General features: G+C 48.1%; 1 protein-coding gene across 5 annotated transcripts in view; it reads right to left on the bottom strand.

Moving 5' to 3' along the window:
• Positions 1-22,517, bottom strand: part of STOX2 (storkhead box 2) — a 255,624-nt gene that overhangs the window by 105,307 nt on the left and 127,800 nt on the right. For 2 of the 5 annotated variants that reach the window (XM_070068327.2, XM_002709492.6), the window contains exon 1: positions 9,741-10,413. The exons of the other annotated variants lie outside the window; for them this stretch is intronic. In XM_070068327.2, the coding sequence (XP_069924428.1) occupies positions 9,741-9,906 (166 nt within the window). In that variant the 5' untranslated portion in view covers positions 9,907-10,413. Of the gene's footprint in view, positions 1-9,740; positions 10,414-22,517 lie in introns of those variants that run through there. 5 annotated transcript variants of the gene reach the window in all.

The following is a 22,517-nucleotide window of genomic DNA, read 5'->3' as shown; positions in this document are numbered from 1 at the left end:
CCTTCCTCTGTCTCATGGCCCTCTCGCCTCTGCCTGTGTCTCTCTTCTGCTTGTAAAGACACCAGTCATGTTGGATTTAGAGCCCATCCTCCTCCCGATGGCGAGTTAACTTGATTTCATCTGCAAAGACGCTCTTTCCAAGTAGGATCGTATTCACAGGAAAACCCTCCTCCAAGTAGGACCATATTCACAGGTATGAAAGAGGAGAGTTTGAATGCATCTTTCGGGGAAACATTCCACACGTAACAGTGGAGAACTGCACAGACATACGGAGGAGGTTCAGAGGCTGGGCAGCCAAAACACGACCAGCAATCCAGTGCACCTCAGTTGCCATGGGGGCCTTCACTTTATCTAATAATGAGACAATTTCAAAGTCAAAGGAGGATATGCCCAAAGCAAAATTAGCTCTCCTGGAGGAGCCAACCAGACAGGAATTTGCAGCAGGGGCAAGGTGGGGGTGTTAACTGCAAAGCTAGAAAGTTCCTCCCTCTGAAACCACGGCCATCAAGGGGAGGGGCAGACCTAAGTCCTGTTACTCCTGACGCCCACGGGCACCTGCCAAGCATCTTTCTTTTATCTTCAAAAAGAGAAAACGTGGCCTGGAGGGGCCGTCGAGGATTAAAGTAGAAAGATAAATGGAGTTTTTAACTTTGTATATGCGTTACCTAAGCCATAATTTTCAACTGAATAAGTATATGACAGATGTTTGAAATACACATGATTTACACAGCTGGCCTAGTCTTTTCTGCTGCTACTTGCATAGTTCTAACTCTTTTTAAACCCAACTATCGATATCAAAAACACATCCTGTTCTCAACAATACAACAGCTTCTGAGTAAAGGCAAACATTCGTAAGACAAATCCAAGAATTAAAAAGCACTTTACACTTAGGAAGAGGAGAGCAGACTCCAGGCAAACCTAAGCTGCATTTCCCAGGTTTTCTGAAACCTAAGGAGGATGCAGTCAATGGAATCCAACTGACCCTCCATCTGCTGGGAACAGAAATAACCAAATCATCTGTTCCTCTCCCAGAAGCAGAACATACCGTACAAAAAGCTAAGCTGTTCTCATGTTCTCACCTAACAGTGCTGCGCGGGTCACCTCAACCCATCCTTGTAACCCGCACTGCTCCCTGATGTGCCTGAAGGATGCACAGCCCCGCTCGGACGAGCCATCCGCAGGTCTGCAAGGGGACTCAGCACCCGCCCCGCTTGGCCCACTGTTCTGAGTCCTGCACTGCCTTCTTCCTACAGAAAGTCTGAATCAACTTTTTATTTTCTTTCACATCTCAAATCCGATCAGTCACAAAGCACAGCCTGTCCCTGTATTCTCTCAGATCCTCCCTCTCTCCCTCACTGCCGCTGCCACAAGTTTCCACTCTGTGTTGCGAGACCGCTCTGTGTGAATTCATTTTAAGTTGCATCTGGTTTTTTAAATTTTTAAAATTTCATTTTACATAAAAGGCAGAGAAAGAGGCATGGCTGGATGGATGACAGTTAGACACATACATATAAACATACATACAAACATAGAGATCTTACATCTGCTGGTTCACTCCTCAAAAGCCTGCAACAGCCAGGGCTGGACCAGGTTGAAGCCAGGAGCCCAGAAAACAATACGGATCTCCCAAGTGGGAGGCAGAGACCCAAGTATTTTGGTAATCACCAGCTACTTCTCAGTGTGCAAATTAGCAGGGAGCTGGAATGGAGAGCAGAGCAGGGACTCAAACCCAGGCACTCCAATATGGGATGCGGGTGTCCCACGCAGCATCTAACCCCTGTGCCCAATGCACTTTTTCTTAAAAACTACAATTCCACTTTAACGAGGATTAGAAAAAATATCACTATCAAGTAAAACTCATAATCTCACAGAAAGTATAAAATTTTCTTTTTAATTCATTTATGTTAACATGGGTCAAGTTTAAGGAAAAAATATTAAGTAAATAACAGGCGGAATGAACATGGTTAAAAAAAAATCTTGCAGGTGAGAACCTAAGGCCCAGCAGTATAGAACACCATTCTGTGGTGGTCCCTCATCATCTAGTTCAATCGCCACACTGGTCCCCACCCAGCTCCCAGCTGGGCCTCAGGCTCTACATGTTGGTGACATTCCTCCGGGCTGCAAGGCACTGCCACAGGCCTCTTTCTAAAATGTCCCTTTCATAGTTTCCCTCCCAAAGTCATGATTCACTAACTAGCTCCTAAACTCTAAGGTTCCACTGCTAGCTGCATGTTATCTCTAGCTACCTCTTATCCGAGTCCAATTTCTGTTGCTGTCACAATAGTGCAAAAGGCTGTTTCTTTAGCTCACAGTTCTAGAGGTCCGCAGGCATGGCACCAGCATCTGCTTGGCTTCTAGTGAGGGCCACAAGACGCTGCACTCATGCAAGAGGTGGAAAGGGGAAGCAGGTGCATGCAGGGGAGCATGTGTGCTAAAGACGAATGGAAGAGGGGCTCCCCCACTGTCCTAGAAACTAAGCCAGCCCTGCAAGACCTCTCACTGCAGCGAGAGTAATCCCTTCTCGTGAGAACCAACCCAGTGTTTCAGGAAAGACATCAGTGCATCCATGAGGGGAGGTGCCCCCGCGACTCCAACAGACTCCACCACCTCTCAGTTTCATACATTGGGGACAAAGCTTCGTGGGGAAAAAGTCTCCAGGGGACAAACCATCACATATGCAGAAGTTACATCACATCACACTTCACATACATGTTTTCACTTCCAGCTGCATGTCTCCCAGGTTCGCACTGATTCCACAGCCTTCCCTTAATCTTCCTCTTCTCCATCTCGAACCCTGCACACTCCTGTAAGACCCAAGCAGTCCTCCCTCCGGGAAACCAATGCAAGCAGCATCCTTCCCTTTTCTGGACTCCCATTCCAGTTACACCAACCCATCAACCATCAACCACCCTGCCTGACCCCAACTGGTTCCAGCATTTCCCCAGTTCCTAAAATGGACCGCTAGTCCTGTCCATTAATCACAGTAGGAGATCCTTCTAGGGTAGAATCTTAGGCTCCACATAGTTTGTGCATAATACATTTTCCAAGCATTTTTGAAGTCCTCTCATATGCAACAATTTCAATTTCAAATGTTTTTACCAACATAAACTTATCTCCTAATTCCATCTTCTACAACTTTTTGAAGTTCCCTTGTATTTAAAACTTGCACAGTTTTAAAAAGGTGACTCCCTTTAAGACTTCAAGATACGTCTTCATCCAACCTTTTACGAGAAGTCCTGTTTTAGTTATTCACCCAAGAAACACTGACAGAGTGCCGCTAACGTGCCAAGTTTGGCAGCTGCTGGCAGAGACGGGAATTAAACAGGTCCTCCCATTGAGGAGCTCCCTGCGCAGCATGGGAGACGCACAGGTAACCTCATGGCACAGCACCACGTGACTGCATTGCTATAACGGGAGTGATTCAGTACAGAAAGGGCCTGGAGGAAGTCAGAATGAAAAGGCTGTGTGGGGCTGGCGCTGTGGCGCAGCGGATTAAAGCCCTGGCCTCTAGCGCTGGCATCCTGGCTGCTCCTCTTCCAATCCAGCTCTCTGCTATGGCCTGGGAAAGCAGTGGAAGATGGTCCAAGTCCTTGGGCCCCTGAACCTGCATGGGAAGACCAGAAGGAAGCTCCTGGCTTCATATCGGTGCAGCTCTGGCCATTGCGGCCATCTGGGGAGTGAACCAGCAGATGGAAGACCCCTCTCTCTGTCTCTACCTCTCTCTGTAACTCTTTCAAATAAATAAAATAAAAATCTGTGAGTGGGCTCTGGAAGCTAAGGAGGCTCCATCCAACCTAAAAAGATGGAGAGCTAGTTCCAAGTAGTGTCATATCACTTGTTAAAGGTCCACAATGGCAACAGGGCAGGCTGCTGGTAGGAACTTCCTAGAGCCTGCAGCACAAGGTGTCGGAGGGAGGAAGGGAGAACAGGTGGCAGAAACAGAGAACTCACAGCAGAAGAGCCTTGGTCCACAGCTTCACCCAGGGATCTGAGGAACACAGAAAAGGGATGCGGCAGGACCACTTCCGCTTTAAGAGAGATTTTAAATTAACAAAAACAGAAGCCAGACACAGGGCCAGCGGATCAGACTGGACGAGGGGTCAGTTTGAAGATACCTTATTAGGGCAGAAGCTTTCAACAGTAGGGAGGAAGAGGAAGAGGCAGATTCTAGAAATATCTAGGTGGTAGAAATCAATAGGATTTTCTGACCAGCTGGCTGCACATTCCAATGTCAAATAAAAATAGTTTGGGGATTTACTACTTCAGGGAAAGTTTATTACCTACTTAAAAAAATTACCCATGTCATTTCTTTCTTGTGTGACTGTGGCTAAGGTTAATTTAGACTTGACTAGACCTCTACTTTATACCTTACAGACTGAACATCACATGGTTTCTATGGCTTAGCTACAGAAGCTTGTCCTAAATTCAGAAGTTAGCGCATTATCCCACTAGCAAGGATGGGAGAAAACCATGCTCCTTGGTTGGAGCTGCCCTCAGCAGAAGCAATCCTGTACCAAAGAGCGTACTACTGTCTGAATTGTCCTTACTCTCTGGGGCACAGGGAACTGAAGCCAGAATTGCTCTGGAGGTGCAAAAATGGGAAGGCTTTTATACGATATACTCACAATCCTTTTTTTTTTTTCCCAAATAAAAACACAAGAGTGTAAAAGATATTGAAATACCAAGAGAGGTGACCTTTTGTAAGCACACTCATGCTCTCCTGGGAAATAAAGAATAAAGTCATTCACCACTGAGCGTAATATTCCTCACTTCCACTCGCCTGATGAAATGCGTCCACACCAATAGTTTCAAATTAAAACACAGTTGGAGGGGCCAGTGCTGTGGCATAGCAGGTAAAGCCGCCGCCTGCAGTGCCAGCATCCCATATGGGTGCGTGCTCTAGTCCCGGCTGCTCCACTTCCAATCCAGCTCTCTGCTATGGCCTGGGAAAGCAGTAGAAGATGGCCCAAGTCCTTGGGCCCCTGCACAGGTATGGGAGACCTGGAAGAAGCTCCTGGCTCTGGAATGGTTCAGATCTGGCTGTCCCCAGCCATATGGGGAGTGAACCAGCAGACGGAAGACTTTTCCTCTCTCTCTGCCTCTGCCTTTCTTTAACTCTGCCTTTCAAATAAACAAATATTTAAAACAAAACAAAAAACACACAGTTGGGCTGAGAATAGATGTGTGCAAACAGGGAGGCGGTGACAGGATGAGCTTTATTAAAACTTGCATATGATCAGAATTTTCCAGGCTTTAGGCTATCATCCTGCCCCCTACCCGCCGCGGCTCCCACCACCACCACCACACTGGTCATCAGGGCAAGCCCTAAGAGAGACACATTGAATGCAGAGGTTGAGGACAACGGGGAATGGGATTCCATTGCAAAATGTGTCCTATGTCCACTTAGGGAAGCATAGGACTCCAATGAGTAAAAAATGGCAAAGGTTTTTTCTCACGATTTCTGTGTGAGTGTTCAGAAGCCCTGCTCTCGCTCAAGACAGAGCCACAGCAGACCCCCACTCTGGAATCAGAGGACTCAATGCAGATGGAGGGAGCTCATGTTACTCGCCAGGGAAACAGCTGGTCCATGGCAGACCCAGATTAGAAGCCCGAGTGTCCATCCTCCACTCCCAGAAACCACTCACAACTCTGAAAATAACAGGACAGAAGGAACTGGAACACACTGTCAAATACACCCCAGAATGAGGTTCTATAAAATGAAGCCAACAAATTAATCAAGGTAGGATGCTGTCTACTCCTCCCTACTGATTATATTCATTAAATTGGCAGACAAAACTGATTTAAAAATTTTTTAAGATACCAGTTTAGGGCTTTGAGCCTTCTTTTCAAATCCTGTAAAACCACAGTATTAAAAACATCTGCTTCATTCCTTAAAGAAGTCGTTGAAAATGACAAGTATCAAACTCGCATGTGCCATGACGTAGCTCTCTCATTCATAAGCTCAGCCCTCGATGAGCATGCTCTGCAGAACCTGTGCAATGGGCAAATCACTCTCCAATCTTTATCAAAAAAGAATGCTCCCAAAACTTCATTGGCATTACACATGTCTACGGAATACAGACAAACACTATCACCAGGGATGCAGGAAAGTGAGGAAAATTACAGGTCAGTAGCAGGGGTGGACGTATGCTGCAGCAGTTCAGACTCCCACATCCTCTGGTGGAGTACCTGCCTGGGTTTGAGTCCTGACTCTACTCCTGAATCCAGCTTCTTGCTAGTGTGCACCCTGGGAGACAGCAGGTGATGGCTCAAGTATTTGATCCCTGGCTCTCAAGTGGGAAACCCTGATGGACTTCCTAGCTCCTGATTCATCCCAGCCCAGCCCCAGCTGTTGTGGACATGTGGGGAGTGAGCCAGAAGACAGGAGCACTCTCTCTCCCCCTCTCTTTCAAATAAAACAACATAAAATAAATCCATAAAAGTTAAAAGTTAGTACCATCACTTGGGTAAACAGTTGATACAGCTCTAACAGACAATTTTCTAACAGCTTCATCAAAAGGTCTGGGGACTTGAAAATCATTTCACGAAGGCACATGAGCCTGTTTTCATAAAGAAAGTACTAAGCATTATAAAGAATCCCTCTTTGTGGGAGTTTTACTTTTATCTGTAGTTAATAATATCGTCATTTCCAGTTTGAGAAAACACAGAAGAATGATGCCACATTCATTTGGTCCAATCTCTTTTCTCCTTTAGATAATACCATGCACATTTTATTATTCATCTTGATTTGAACAAAAGGCAAGATTTCCCCCATTTTGCCCGGAAACTACCACTGGGAAATTAATATTCAAGATAACAATGGACGCATCTCAAAGCCTCGGAACTGACTGGTTGCTAGGAGGCTCGTGACTTCGTAGGGTTCTTTTAGATTTGGTAGCACAACTGGGAGCTGAGACAGTCTAACAAAGCATGGTCTTCAAGATTTAAAGTTTCAGAATTCTCCATCTTAACTGTCCTTTTCCAAGACCTCGTTAGTGTTCTATGTGCCTGTTCCAACCTCTTGAGCTTAAGTGGAGTTTATCCTGAAGGTATATGAAAAGCCCTGGCTAAATGTCAAGTCTGTTGCTATAAATCACATTTCACACTGGTAATTACTTATTAGTGGGGAAAGGACTGTTTGAAATGGTGCTGTCTCATTAGAAAGCTATTAGAGAAGCCTGCAATTTTGCTTGTTGCACCTACTGTGTGAGAGGCACGCCAGACCAAAGGACAGCCATTCAGATGTCTGTCTGAAAAGTCCAAGGGCCTCTCATTCCCTAACCTTTTTTTTTTTTTAATTTTTCCCATAATTTTCAAGAATATGTGTTGAGGAGGGTTCAACTGAAGAGTTTCCTAACTGAAGTTATTTTATGCAGTACATCTCGGAAGAAGTTTATCTTGTCCTTTGGACCCAAGTAATTTGCCCACCACAAAAAGCCCTTCATACTGAAAACGAAGTATAATAATATGAGCAGTTGTTAAACCAAAGGCTAGGCAAACACCAAGAAGAAATGTGAAAAGCCTCGTGTTTCTAAGCTGCTGCATTTTCTATTTGGTTTTATGTGACAAAGACTCTGTTTATATCCAGAGTGACCAACTTGATACAAGTGGATTTCCTTTACATTTCCCAAGGGGAAGAGAACTTGTAAATGGTCTCAAAATGTTTCAATAGACTATTTCTCTCAACACTCATATTTTCAAAGGAGCCATATTTCAGAAAGGAAACAGACAAGATTCTCCTCCCCCAACAACCCACCCTCCCCTTAAAAAGGTTGCATATAAGATGCTGCCTACTGTAAGCTCATTATAGGTATATCTGTCTTAGTATTTACTATTTCCTTCCATTAGCACCTGCACTTTTTCATCCCAAGTATTAGCTAACATCTCAAAGAATAAGTAACAGCCTCCCTTCCTGGGCAGAAACTGCACGAGGATCCCACAAGGTACTTCCGGTGCCCAGGGAGCACCCTGGGAAATGCTGAATGAGTGACACAGCTCTCGGCCCCTCCCCTTCTGCTCAGCAAGAACCTCACACTCAGCTGGACACTAAACCACCAACCTGAGACTGGGTACCTTTCAGTCTCCTAAAGGCATCTGAGTGTGTGCCAGTCAAGAAATAAGAGCATCAGACGAAAGGCAACGTCTCTTCCTCAAGCACTCAGAAATGTCTTGCAGGCCTGACCATAGCACAGAAGAGCTTCTGCAAAGGCGGAAAACCAGCTCACAATGAAGTAATGCCAAGGCAGACACAAAGAGGCTCACGGGAATGTGCCTGAGGTTACCCCACAGTCCTGCCCGTTTGCTGAAATCCCGGTCACCTGCCTCCTCAAGCTTCCCTCTGGGTGACAGGACCCAAAAGGGAAGGTGGGTGTCCAGTGTGGAAGCCAGACGTTCGAACCCCCAAGGATGTGAAGTCTGGGATTCTGTGAACACTCTGTGCAGACCCAGGTTTGTTTATATACGCGTTCTGAGGTGAGATTTGGACTTAGGTGTATTCCAAAATTTACTGCCCCAAGTCTGAAGAATACAGCAACCACAGCAGTGGCTTAAATTCCTGAAGTACAAACTGTAGTTGTCACTTGCTTTACATACTTGGCTTTTCATGTAAGGGGAAAAAAAATCAAGGGAGCTTTATTGCCAAAATAGCACAACATCCTTATGTCACCTGATTTTGCAGAGACGCACGATGGTTATTTTGTTTAGGTCTTATATTCAAGGAAATGTGGTCACAGACATTTTTAAAGCATGAGAGACTGACCCCAGTTTAAAGAGATTTGCTGTTTTAGGAGAAAGCCAGTACAGCCAGACTCGCAGAACCAACCGCAGGTTTAAAACACGCTTCCCAGCTGAGGCAGGGCTTACAAGGTTTGGTACAGCGTGCGGTTTAAAATAAAACCTCGGGTCTTCCGTTACACGGTTTTCAGAAGAAAATGCAATCTTTTTCAGAATGGAAAAATATAAACCCACATACAAATGTACAGTCTTACACATCACCACGTACAAGTGGCTAACAAGAAGTCAGCAGAAAGCAAGGGAAAAAAATGTCCTGGATTCTCCTCCCTCCTCAGCGTTCCAGCCCGGGCTCCCCCAAGCCCAAACCCCAGCCAAGAGGAAGCCGCCCCTGCAGCCTTCACGTGCATCACCGTTTTCTTCGTCCTCTCCCGTCTGACATGCAAATACACGACGCAGCCTCCATTCTTTCCGTACAGCCTAATCCGAGGCAACCTGGGAGAAAGCCACACCGAACCCCGAGAGCCTGCGAGCCGCGCGCACACACCCCGACCCCACGCAACGCGGCCAGCCCGGCCCAGCCGGACGCTCGCCAGCCACGGCTGGCCAAGGAACCTGTTCCCTTTTAAGGCGGCGAGGGGTGTGTGTGTGTTTGGGGGGGGTGCTGCTTCAATGCCCACGCGGGGACCTGGCCGCCGTGCGGTGCGGGCAGCCGGGGCCGCGGGCTCCCGCGGGGCGGCTCCGGAGGCTGCGCGCGCTCGGCTCTCAGGCATTGATCTCGCTGCAGCCCCCCGGGCCTCGCTCGCCCCCTCCCCGGCTGCACCTCACTACCAGCTCGCCAACCCCATATTGCGAGGGCCTGCTGCGGATCGTGCCGAGGTACAAAATGGTGGCTGGGAGCTCACGTTTGCCCCTGCTTTTTGCCCGCAACTTCTCGCACCCGTCACCGCGCCGAGGCGTCCCCGAGGTGCGGGGTGAAGGGAGAGGGGGGCAGGGCCGCGGTCACTCACCTGATGTCAGGTAGCCCCGCGAAGCCTGGGGCGCGAAGGCCGCGGGGAAGCGCTTGTGCAGGCGGTAGTCCTTCTCGCTGCGGGACCTCATGCGGTCCGAGGCCCGGTCCGAGAAATCCGAGCTAGGCCAGGCTCGCCGCAAGGTTGTGCTCCGGGTCTTCTTCATGGCGGGGAGGGCGCCCTGCCGCCGGCCCGCTGCTCGGGGCCTCAGCGCCGGGGCGCAGCGCGCTGCTTCATCCGTCTACGGCGGGCACGACCCGGGCGGACGCTGCGCACATGTTCCCAGCCCCTCCTCGTCGGCGTCTACACCGCCCGCGGCGGGTCCGGCCCTCCCCACGCCCCCCCACACCCCCACGGCGAAGGCTCGGGTTTTACACACGTCCCACAATGCATTACACTGCATTTGCAACGCGCCCCGGCTTATAGCTTCCAGATCCCGGGGCGGGCGCGGGGGAGGGGGCGCCGGGGTGGGGGCGCCGGCACTTGCAGCGTGGAAGCAATGGGGGCGCAGACAATGGCCCGATTCAGCGCAGCAGTGCTTAGCCAACTGTGAGCCGCGGCACAAAAGACCCAAACAAACGAGGACGCCCAGGCCTCCGCGGCGGACCCGCGCCCGGGCGCCCGGGAAGCCGCAGGGGCGGCGCTCAGCGCGAGGCCGGGGGATGACAGCGTCCAGGTCGGGTCCCCCAGGGCCTGCCGGCCGCGCGGCCCGCAGTCGGCGGCGCAGGCGGGCTCTGCCTCGGCTGCAGTCCGCGGGAGGCAGTCTTCATTCCCGAGGCTCGGCTGCGGGGGCGCGTGTGCGCGGCGAGCGGGCTTCCCGCAGGGTCCAGGCAGAGCCCGAGCGGCCGGCGCGGCCGCGGCGCCTCGTCCGTCTTCCCGCGGCGGGGCGCGGGGCGCGCGCGTCGGGGGCGGCGGGGCGCGCCGACACGCGTGTGCCCCCTACGCAGGCATGCTCCTACTTACGGGCCCGGGCGGCGACGGGAGCCATGGCCGCCGAGGACGCCGCGCCTGCCGGCCGACACCCGCAACGGCGGCCCCGCGGCGGGGCGGCGGGCGCGCGGGACGGCTAGCCTAGGGCAGCAAGCGGCACGACCGCCCAGTCTCATGCTAATCAGCAGGCTGCCGAGAGTTAGAGCTCGGATGCTGGCAGGCTCCGGGTTCCCGGGGCAAAGCCCCCTGCGGCGGCGGAGGCGGCGGCGGCCTGGAGTCGGCGCTGGGGTATTTACATATTTTCGGGCTGGTCCCTCCCCCTCGCCGAGGGAGAGCGCGAGCGATCGAGAGGGCAGGGCTGGCGCTCGTGGGAACACAAGGCTCGGCGATGCCCCGCCTGGCCCACCTGCGCCGACCCCGACGGAAGCTGCAGCCGGAGGGAGGGACCGCCGCGCCGCCCGCAGACGCAGTGCCAGCGGCCTGCGGCTCCTCCTCTCCCTCTCTCTCCCCCCGGACCCCCGGTGCGAGTCACTACCAGCCGGCTACACTGCAGGCAGGTTCCCGGCTCCGCACAGCTGTTTCTGCTCCAGCAGCCAATCGCCGAAGGCCAGCCCCGCGCGCCGCGCGCGAGGGGAGGCGGGCGCGATGCGGGGCCGCGGCCGCGGAGGCCACGCCGAGTTAAAGGCGCCGGGTCGCGGCGCCGCTGCGGTGCTGGCGAGACGCCGGTCTCCCCATCTGGGGACTCCAGAAGCGAAGCGCTTCGGTGCCGTCGGCGACCCCAGCCGCGAGCCCAGCGTCCTTTCTCCACCGTGCCTGGGAGCGCACGGGTTGGAGCGTCGTTCCGTGCTTGACAACCCAACGTTCAAGCCGCGGTGTCGCGGTCGCCGGTGCCAAGCTGCATACGGGGACATTAGCTATGAGACTATGCCCGTATCCGGCGAGACTGCAGAGAAAGGCTGGTGGGCTCCCACCGGTTACGCAGCCGGAAGCTCCAGCATGGTCCGGCGCTCTGGGGAAGCGTGAGTCCTTGGGCCATTCGGGCCGTGGGAGCACCAGGCTGGGGGCGGGGCCGAGCTACCGCAGCGCCCAGGCCAGGAGGAGAGCTCCCTTCGCTCAGGATCTCCAGCCATTGCTCGCTGCAACCTCCGTGTCTCTGGGGATACCAGGGTAAATAGATAAACGATCACTAAGTGTCATCTGAAATCATATGGACACTAATCAAAATGTGTTGACAACCCTAAACCCATTAGCTAATGCTCACTGGCATTTTTTTTTTTAAGTTAGAAAAAATAGTCCCCGAAAGGCACGTTGGGTAACATGCCTTCTTCGTGGTCAGAGAACTGGTTAGAGTAGAGAAACTACAGCTGCAGAAGGCAACACGCGCGAGGGCCATAAAGGTGGTGAAAATAATTGTATGAATGAATGCAGGAGATGGTGACATTTAGACGTCTCAATGCAACAATGACTCAATACCACCCGTGAGCCAAAAGTGGTTCTATGAATGATACTAGCTGTGGCTTAAGGGTAATGGTGACTGCTTTGGCAACGACGGTGTTCATTCACGGAGATCATTACTGACTCTGGTGTGTGCTAGCACTGTGGTGGGGTGCTGAACAAACAGGACAGCACGCACTGGCCGCACACAGCTCATGGGCTAGCAGTCAACCAACAGCTGTATGAATTGTGCTACGTGCTACCTGAAGAAACCTCTACAGAAGATGACACTGGACTCAGGCCTACAGCATGGGGAGCCACCCAAGCAAAGGCTGGGAAAATGGTGTTTCAGACTGTGGAAAGGACCCATGCAAAGGCCCTGAGGTAGGAAAACATCTTGGCTTCTGTTGGAAGCAGTAAGAGGCAGGCCAGTGTGGCTGCAATTGGAGGATAATGAGAGAGGGGTGTGTGATGAGGTCATGGAGGGAGCGGTGAGCCGGATCATGCGAGGACTTGCAGGCCTCGGTGGAGGCTTTGCATTCTACTCCAGGTGCAGCGCAAGCCCGTGAAGAGTTTAAAGCAAAGCAGCAGCAGAGTAACGCTTTTAGAATTTCTGTATAGAAGGGCTTAGTGAGCAGAGGGACTCTGTCTGCAGGGAAACGTGGGTGAGGAATTTCCTTGGATGTAAGTTTGAGTAGTACTTGGCTTGAAACTCAAATAGTATTGTTCCTATGGAAGAAAAGCGGTGTGTGTGTGGAGGGGGGGGGGGTAATGGATACTTGGGAGGACAGGGAAGCCCTCAGTCAGCCAGCTCTGAATGCAGCCCTTGTAGAGCAGTGAGGTTTCCCAACATCGTGGCTAGACATCGAAGAATCGGGCAGTGAGTAGCTCATGAGAGCCGAATCAGATCAAGTAGTAGAGTAGGAAAGGCATGGGCAGTTAAGCAATATTTCCATCAAAATCAACTGACGGCGTGGAATGACATCATGATAGGAAAGCTTAAATCCAGCCAACAGCATATTGTAAAACTTGTCATATCCGAAGAGAAGGGATGTGCCCCCCCCCACCCCGTTATAGTCACTGTGGACATCAGACTCCAGGTACCTGTCTGTGTTATAGAAAGATGCGCCTTGGTCGGATGCAGTCTCCAGATTCCTGGTCCCAGCTTCACATCTCTTAACCAACCTGAGACAACCATGCGTCAGGGCCATGAACCGTCCATCAACACAGCTCGGTTGTATAAGCCCAGTCTACAGTATTGGAAACTTTTAGAATTAAAGAAGAAACAAAGTACATTGATTTAACACTACTAGTATTCTCTAATGTGGTTTAAGGATAATCTGTATATTTGATATTTACATATCAGACAGATTAGAGACACTAATTAAATTTGCTTTGTGATTCTAATTCAAATGTATAATTCTTAGATTTGTAATCTTAAATTGAAATAATTCTGACTTAGAAATTCTCTTCATTTCAGACTATGCAGAGAGACAGATATTTGGTGCAGTGGTTAAGACACCATTTGTGATGCACACATCTCACATCAGAGTAAGATTCAAAATCCCCACTCCACTACAAATTCCAGCTTCTTGCTAATGTGCACCCTGGGAGGCTTCAGGTAAAGGCCCAAGTACTTGGGTCCCGGCCAGCCATGTGGGAGACTCAAACTGAGTTCCCAGCTCTTGGCTTCCGCCTGGCCTACTTCTGGCTGTCACAAGCATTAGGAGTCAACAGGGGATGAGGGATACCTTTGCCTCTATGCCTTTCAAATAAAATTATACTTTAAATTTTAAGTAAATAAAACTTTAGGAAGAGAGTTGCAAATCTACAATGGACTTACAACAGTTCAAGGAATTTAAAACTTAGAAGAATATGTAATTGTTCTATTTTGTTGATAGCTGTGTTCACAGTGGCTAGCAATGCCTGGCACATAATCAATGACTAATGAATGTCTGATTAAGTACTTGGGAAATTTTGAGTTGAAAACTCCCAAGTCAGATATTTAACTGATTTAAAAAAAAATAAATACACCATGAATATGACATTAAAAACCAGAAGAAAAAACAAACTGGACTTAATGAGAAATTTTAAAATTTGTGCATCAACAGACATATCAACAGAGAAAAAGATAACCCACAGAATAGCAGAAAATTCATGCAAATCATCTCTCTGATAAGGGATTGATCCTGAGACTATACAGCAAACTCTAAAAGTCAACAACAAAAAAACAAGCAAGCAATTCAAAATGGGCAAAAAACTTGAATAGGCATCTGCCAAAGGAGATGTGCAAGTGGCCAATGAGCACATGAAAAGATGTTCATTATCACCAAACACTAAAGAAAGGAGGATCAACCCAATCCTAAGATATTACATCCTACCCACTAGGGTGGATTCTATTTTTTTTTAAATTACAAGCGTTAGCAAGGTTGTGGAGAACTTGGAACACATGTGCACTCTTGCTAGGAAATGCAAGATAGGTATAGCCACTATGGAAAACAATATGGTGATTCCTCAAAAAACTAAAAATAGAATTATTCTATTAAAAATAGAATTGTGATTTAACAATTCTAGTGCTGGAAAAACACCCAAAAGAATTGAAAGTAGCATCTTGAAGAGTATCCGTATCCCACAAATAAAATCTTGAGGCTGTCCCATGGCTTGGATGAATGGATATGCAAATCACTGTCAATACACACAATAGAATCTTATTCAGCCTTGAAAACGAAAGAAATGCTGACATGTGCTACAACAGGGATGCAGCAGAGGACATGGGGCAAATACTGGATGATTCCACTAGTAGAATGATGGTTGCCAGGGGCTTGGAGAGGGGAAGTGGGGAGTTATTGTTTAATGAGCAGAGAGTTTCAATTTACAAAATGAAGACATTTATGGAGATAGATGATGGGAATGAATGCATAAAAAAATAAATACATTTGATCTCACTGAACTGCACACTGAAAATGGTTAAGCTGGTATATTTTAAGCTGTTCATACTTTACCTTAATAGAAAATAATAATAAATTTTTAAATTAAATATAGCAAATTTATAGATGCAATTTAAGTGCTTAAGGGAGTGCATTTAACCACGTTTCTTAACAGGGCTAATTGTTGAATAAAGGGAATTTAGTTTTCAATTTGAGTTGCTCAATTTTTCCCAAAGGCCCCAAAAGTTATAATTTTTATTGTATTATCACTTTTTAAAAATTCTGAATTTACAAATATAATAAATGAAGTCTAAGAGCTTAGGACAGTCTGATTTTTCAATTTGTAGATACAAAAGGAAAGGAAAGACTGATGTTTGACAAACAAACCTAAGTATATAAACATAAAAGGTAAGAGATCTGAGCCTTTTCCTTGTAGCCTGGAGAAGATGAGTTCAATCCAGGTCTTCCAAGCACTCCATGTGCTGGATACAAGGAAGCCCCTTCAGGGCACCGCAAACTGCCAGTGCCCCGCTAGACTGATCACGTTGGAATTTTCAGAATATGCCAATGAAATAGCAACCAACGTGGCCCTTGCCTCTTTCTGTCTGCTGAAGTGTGGCTTTGGTGTGATACCATGACCTAAATATCCAGAAAGGAAATAAGTGTGTGTGTATTTATGCATTTATAACATACATGTATGGAGCACTATGTTTAAAACATTTGCTAAATAAAATTATAATTCTGAATCTGATAGTAATTGATCTTTCTGCTTCTGATACATGATTTGCAAAAAAAATATTAGATTTTAACTTGACAAATGGACTGAATATTCAAAAAAAATCATACACACATGTGCGTACTTCTTGATGTTGGGCAGTTGTGTGACCCGGTTATGAAGCAAACAGAATGTGGAAGAGCGCATGTCCCTGGGAGACCAAGGCTTTCAGAGGCTTGTGAGGTGGGAACTTGAAGGGACTTCTCAGAAGATTCACATCTGCACTCTGTGTGCATATGCACATTTGGGTACATGGCACACAGAGACAGCCTAGGATATTCTGGCCTCCAAAAGCAGCTAACTGAAGTGGCTGACCAAAACTTTATGCTCAGGGCATACTGGGAAGATGTGCTGACGGCTCTCAACTGCCAGTGACTGCTGTGTCCGAAGGCTCCTGCACTGGTGGTCCTTCCAAGACGCCCTCCCCGTGTGTGGACCACCAGTGTGTGGGCTTAGCTGGGGTCACACTGCTGGCACTGAGACCTGCGTCGGTGGGCCCTGTGCTCTGGGGAACACTTGTTCCAAGACACGTTTTCAGCTGTCACTCTACTGTCAAGTGAGCTTGGAGAACATGTTGGACCTTTCAGAGCCCTTAATGTGCCAGTGCACATTATAATCCTACCAGAAATGCTAACTGAGCTCTGGTCCCAGAACCACATGCGGGAACACACTGTGGGAACACAGTGGCAGGAGGAGGGTGAGATATCCATGGGGCGGGGCAGGTGTTTGGTGTAGTGCTTAAGATGTCACTTGAGACACCTGTATCATAGAGTGCCTGGGTTTGAGTTCTACCTCCCATCTCTATTCCAGCTTCCTGCTAATGCACACCTTGGGAGGCAGCAGGTGATGGATCAAGTACTAGACTGGTCCAGCCCCAGCTCTCTCATTCTACCTTTCAACAAATAAAATCAATAATGAATTGCTGGGCCTGGCGCTGTGGTGTAGCAGGTAAGGCCACCGCCTGCGGTGCCAGCATCCCATATGGGTACCGGTTCAAGTCCCAGCTGTTCCACTTCCTATCCAGCTCTCTGCTATGGCCTGGGAAAGCAGTAGAAGATGGCTCAAGTCTTTGGGCCCCTGCACCATGTGGGAGGCCTAGAGGAGGCTCCTGGCTCCTGGCTCCTGGCTTCGGATTGGCGCAGCTCCAGCCGTTGCAGCCATCTGGGGAGTGACCCAGTGGATGGAGGACCTCCCTCCCTCCCTCTCTCTCTCTTCTCTTTCTCTCTCTCTCTCTCTGTCTCTGCCTCGCCTTTTTCTGTGTAACTCTGAGTTTCAAGTAAATTTAAAAAAAAATGAATTGCTTATATCCATAGGGCAAAACACATACAAGAGAACTGCTAAGATGTTGAGAATGTGTATATATGATTTCTTTCCCATCTAGCCAAAATTTGCAATGAATTTCTCTTCACCCCTCCATTGGGCACATCATTGCCAACCACTCAGTCCCCACAGGGGGTGTCGACAATGATGGCTGTCAGCTAATTCTGCTCCCAAAGAAACCAATGTCTGGGGATACAAGATTCACCAAGGAGAAGTGACCAAGAGGAACCAGGTCTTTGGGAGGACAGCTAATGCTGTGGGCTGGCACAGGTGGGACCCCCATCTCCAGGCCAGACTAATCGCCATCAGAGCAGCCGAGGGTAGTGAGCTATGGTGACACCGAGGCGAATTTATATCTTGTTTGAGAGACTCAGAAAAACAGGTCTGTAAATGCCATGCTTTTCCATTGCAATTGAAATTACCTCTCTCTCTCTCTCTCTCTCTCTTTTTTTTTTTTTTTTTTTTTTTTTACAGGCAGAGTGGACAGTGAGAGAGACAGAGAAAGAGTCTTCCTTTGCCGTTGGTTCACCCTACAATGGCCGCCACGACTGGCGCGCTGCGGCCGGCGCACCGCGCTGATCCGATGGCAGGAGCCAGGTACTTCTCCTGGTCTCCCTTGGGGTGCAGGGCCCAAGCACTTGGGCCATCCTCCACTGCACTCCCTGGCTACAGCAGAGAGCTGGCCTGGAAGAGGGGCAACCGGGACAGAATCCGGCGCCCCAACTTGGACTAGAACCCGGTGTGCCGGCACTGCAAGGCGGAGGATTAGCCTAGTGAGCCGCGGCGCAGGCCAAAATTACCTCTCTCTTAAAGGCTGTAGTGAGGATTTAAGGCGAATATATAGATATATAAATGATATATAGATATATAAATGTCCCAGTTCAGAGCTGGCAAATAGATAGCTTCAATAAAAAATAGCCAATCTGATTACTGTTATTGCTATTGTTGTTGTTGATCAAGAAGGGGGAGAAACATTTTAAGTGATTCCACATATGGGAGGCATCCAAGACAGTCAAATTCAGTTGGAATCGAGGTGGCTAGGGGCCGAGGGAGGGGAGAGTATGGGGGTGGTGTTTGATGGATGCCGAGTTTTAGTTTGGGAAGAGAAAAAACTTTTGGAGCTGCACGGGCTGCACCACAGGAGTGGGCTTAATGCCCTGAACTGCACATGTGGAATAATTACAATGCAAATTTTATGCATATTTTACAGAATTGGGAAAATAGAACAGAGCCCAGGGAACAAAGCCGCAGTCACGAAGTGGCTGTGCACGTGCACTGTTGGAAGGTGAGGGGCTGGGAGCTGACCTTGGCAGTCTCACCCACACACACTGGCTGCCCATGTCCTCTCTTTTTTTATTTTTTTTATTTAATAAATGTGAATTTACAAAGTGCAACTTTAGTATTGTTGTGGCTCCCCCCCAACCTACCTCCCTCCCGCGGCCCTCCCCTCTCCCACTCCCTCTCCCATCCCGCCCTTCATTGAGTTTCATTTTCAATTATCTTCATATACAGAAGATCAACTTAGTATATACTAAGCAAGGATTTCAACAGGCTGCCCTCAAACAACCACACAAGATATAGGGTATTGTTTGGCTAGTAGTGTTGTCTTTAAGTTTCAAAGTAAAACACATTAAGGACAGAGATCCTACGTGGGGAGCATGTACCCAGTGACTCCCGTTGTTGATTTAACAATTGGCACTCTTATTTATGACGTCAGCAATCACCCAAGACTCTTGCTATGAGCTGTCTAGGCTATGGAAGCCCCTTGAGTTCACCGACTCTGAACTTGTTTAGTCAAGGCCGTATCACAGTGGAGGTTCCTTCCTCCCTTCAGAGAAAGGCACCTCCCTCCTTGATGGCCTATTCCTTCTGCTGGGGTCTTGTTCACCAGGATCTTTCATTTAGGTTGTTTTTGCCACCGTGTCATGGCTTTCCATGCCTGTGAGACTCCCATGTGCCCACGTCCTCTCATTCATGATCTTAGAACCGGGTGCATCGTGACTAGAAAAGCCACTCGAAAGCAAACCTGCAGGGTCAGGGTCCAGCCAGTAAGACTGGAAAACGGGTCCTGCAAGGATACAGCTGAGTTCGCAAAAGATCTGGGGCAAAACTTTTCAAGCTTTTTTTTTTTTTTTAAGATTTACTTATATGACTGGTTTAATTCTGTAATTATCACACAGTTATTCTTAAGTGTTGAAAATTAACTGAAATGTGATCCCTGTTAAACATAAGAGTGGGAATAAGAGAGGGAAGAGATGTATAATTTGGGGCATGCTTGGGCTGACTTGCCCCAATTGGTAGAGTTGGAAACATACCAGGGGATTCCAATTCAATCCCATCAAGGTGGCATGTGCCAATGCCATCTCACTATTCCAAGTGATCAATTTCAGTTCACAATTGATCATAATGAAAGGACTAAGAGTCAAAGGGAGCACATAAACAAGTCTAGTATCTGCTAACACTAACCGATAGAATAAATAAAGGGGAGAGTGATCCAACATGGGAAGTGAAATACTCAGCAGACTCATAGAATGGTGGATGTCCTAAATAGCACTCTGGCCTCAGAATCAGCCCTAAAGGCACTCCGATCTGGCTGAAAAGCCCATGAGAGTATTTCAGGCATGGAAAGCCAAGACACTCTGGCAAAAAGATCTCTGTGAGTGAGATCCCAGTGGAAAGAACAGGTCTTCAAAGAGGGAGGTGCCTTTCTCTGAAGGGAGGAGAGAACCTCCACTTTGACTATGACCTTGTCTAAACAAGATAAGAGTCGGAGAACTCAAGGGGCTTCCATAGCCTTGGAAACTCATGACTGGTGCCTAGGGAGATTACTGATGCCATAAACAGGAGTGTCAATTTGTAAAGTCAACAACAGGAGTCACTGTGCACTTACTCCTCATGTAGGATCTCTGTCCTTAATGTGCTGTACACTGAGGCTTAATGCTATAACGAGTACTCAAACAGTATATTTCACTTTGTGTTTCTATGGGGGTGCAAACGATTGAAATCTTTACTTAATGTACACTAAACTGATCTTCTGTAAAAAAAAAAAAAAAAAAAGAAAGAAATTATCAATTCCCAACTTGACTCTCACTGGGATTAAACATGACAATAGGTCTGATCTGATTTCATCATCATTTAAAAAAAATCATCTATTATTTTTCACTTTATGTTTCTGTGTGGGAGCAAACTGTTGAAATCCTTACTTAAGGTATACTAAGCTGATCTTCTGTATATTAAGATAATCGAAAATGAATCTTGATGTGAATGGAAGGGGAGAGGGAGTGGGAAAGGGGAGGGTTGTGGGTGGGAGGGACGGTATTGGGGGGGAAGCCATTGTAACCCATGAGTCGTACTTTGGAAATTTATATTCATTAAATAAAAGATAAAAAAAAAAGATTTACTTATTTATTTGACAGGTAGAATCAGAGACAGTGAGAGAGAGAGAGAGACAGAGAGAAAGGTCCTCCTTCCATTAGTTCACCCCCGAAATGGGTGCTACAGCCGGAGTTATGCCAATCCAAAGCCAGGAGCCAGGTGCTTCCTCCTGGTCTCCCATGCGAGTGCAGGGCCCAAGCACTTGGGCCATCCTCCACTGCCTCCCCGGGCCACAGCAGAGAGCTGGACTGCAAGAGGAACAACCAGGACTAGAACCGGTGCTCATATGGGATGCCGGCGACACAGGCAGAGGATTAACCAAGTGAGCCATGGCACCGGCCCCCTCAAGCTTTTTTAAGTTTACAGATACGGATATTTTTGCTTTTTAAAATTTATATTAACAACTATATGAGTTAAAACACTAATGAGTGCTTTAACTATAAAACACTGCATTTTTTTTAAAGATCTACTTTATCTATTTGCAAGTCAGAGCTACACAGAGAGAGAAGGAGAGGCAGAGAGAGATCCTTCATCCGCTGGTCCACTCCCCAGATGTCCACAACAGCCGGAGCCGCACCAATCTGAAGCCAGGAGCCAGGAGCTTCTTCCAGGTCTCCCACACGGGTGCAGGGGCCCAAGGACTTGGGCCATCTTCTACTGCTTTCCCAGGCCATAGCAGAGAGCCGGACCGGAAGAGGAGCAGCTGGAACCAGAACCAGCACCCACATGGGATGCTGGCGCCCCAGGCCAGGGCATCAACCCGCTGCATCACAGTGTCAACCCCAAACACTGCATTTTTATATTATTATATTTACGTATATATTTGTGGGGTTTTTAAAGCTGGATTAAATCCAAATTTTTATCATTAAATTTTATTTATTTTAAAGACTGAATCAAACTTGACTCTGCATTGGCCCATTAACATTCTGTACCTCTTTGCTGGGCTGGTCTGGCCCTTAGACCATTTCCAGATGGATGGAGGTAATGTGTATGTGTTGTGCCCTATGACCTGTGACCCGAGGGGGAGGTAGTGGCTCTCTGCCAGCCTGGAATCCTCCAAGCACCCTCTGAGGAACTGAAGATGCACAATTTTCTCTCTCAGAAAATACAATGCAATTTTTTTAATTAAAAACCAAAACAGCAAATAAAAAAAACTCTTGAGGAATAAGGAAGGAGGGAATGGAGGCCAGTGGGGTGCCACCTGCACGCTACAGCCTGAGGCTGGCTTCCACTTTCCTTCTAAGCACTGACTGTTTTAGGGCCCAGCACGCTGAGCAAGCCATGCTCATCTACTTGGTATTGTTTGAGAGTCAGACGGACGGACGGACAGAGATAGAGCTTCCAACCGGGGCCATCAAAGAAGGAGGTACCTTTCTCTGAAGGGAGGAGAGAACTTCCACTTTGACTATGGCCTTGTCTAAATAAGATCGGAGTGGGCGAACTCAAAAGGCTTCCATAGCCATGACAAGAGCCTAGAGAGATTACTGATGCCATAAACAAGAGTGTCAAATTGTTAAGTCAACAACAGGAGTCACTGTGCACTTACTCCTCATGTGGGATCTGTCCTTAGTGTGTTGTCCAATGTGAAGTAATGCTGTAACTAGTACTGAAACAGTATTTTACACTTTGTGTTTCTGTGTGGGTGCAAACTGATGAAATCTTTCCTTAATATATACTAAATCGATCTTCTGTATATAAAGACAATTGAAAAATGAATCTTGATGTGAATGGAATGGGAGAGGGAACGGGAGATAGGAGGGGTGCGAGTGGGAGGGAAATTATGGGGGGGGGGGCATTGTAATCCATAAACTGTACTTTGGAAATTTATATTTACTGAATTAAAAAAAATGATAAAAAAAGAGATAGATCTTCCATCTGCTGGCTCACTCTCCAAATGCCCACAGTAGTTGGGGCTGGGCCAGGCTGAAGCCATGAGCGGGAACTCCATCCTGGTCTCCCACATGGGTGGCAGGGACTCAAGTGCTCACACCCAGGGTGCAGAGTAGCAGGAAGCTG

The sequence above is a fragment of the Oryctolagus cuniculus genome, chromosome 2 (genome assembly GCF_051225735.1).
Source record: "Oryctolagus cuniculus isolate XC-2025 breed Fujian yellow rabbit chromosome 2, ASM5122573v1, whole genome shotgun sequence".
NCBI classification, from domain to species: Eukaryota; Metazoa; Chordata; class Mammalia; order Lagomorpha; family Leporidae; genus Oryctolagus; species Oryctolagus cuniculus.
The sequence above is the reverse complement of the archived record's forward strand: the minus strand, read 5'-3'. Positions and strand labels throughout refer to the sequence as shown.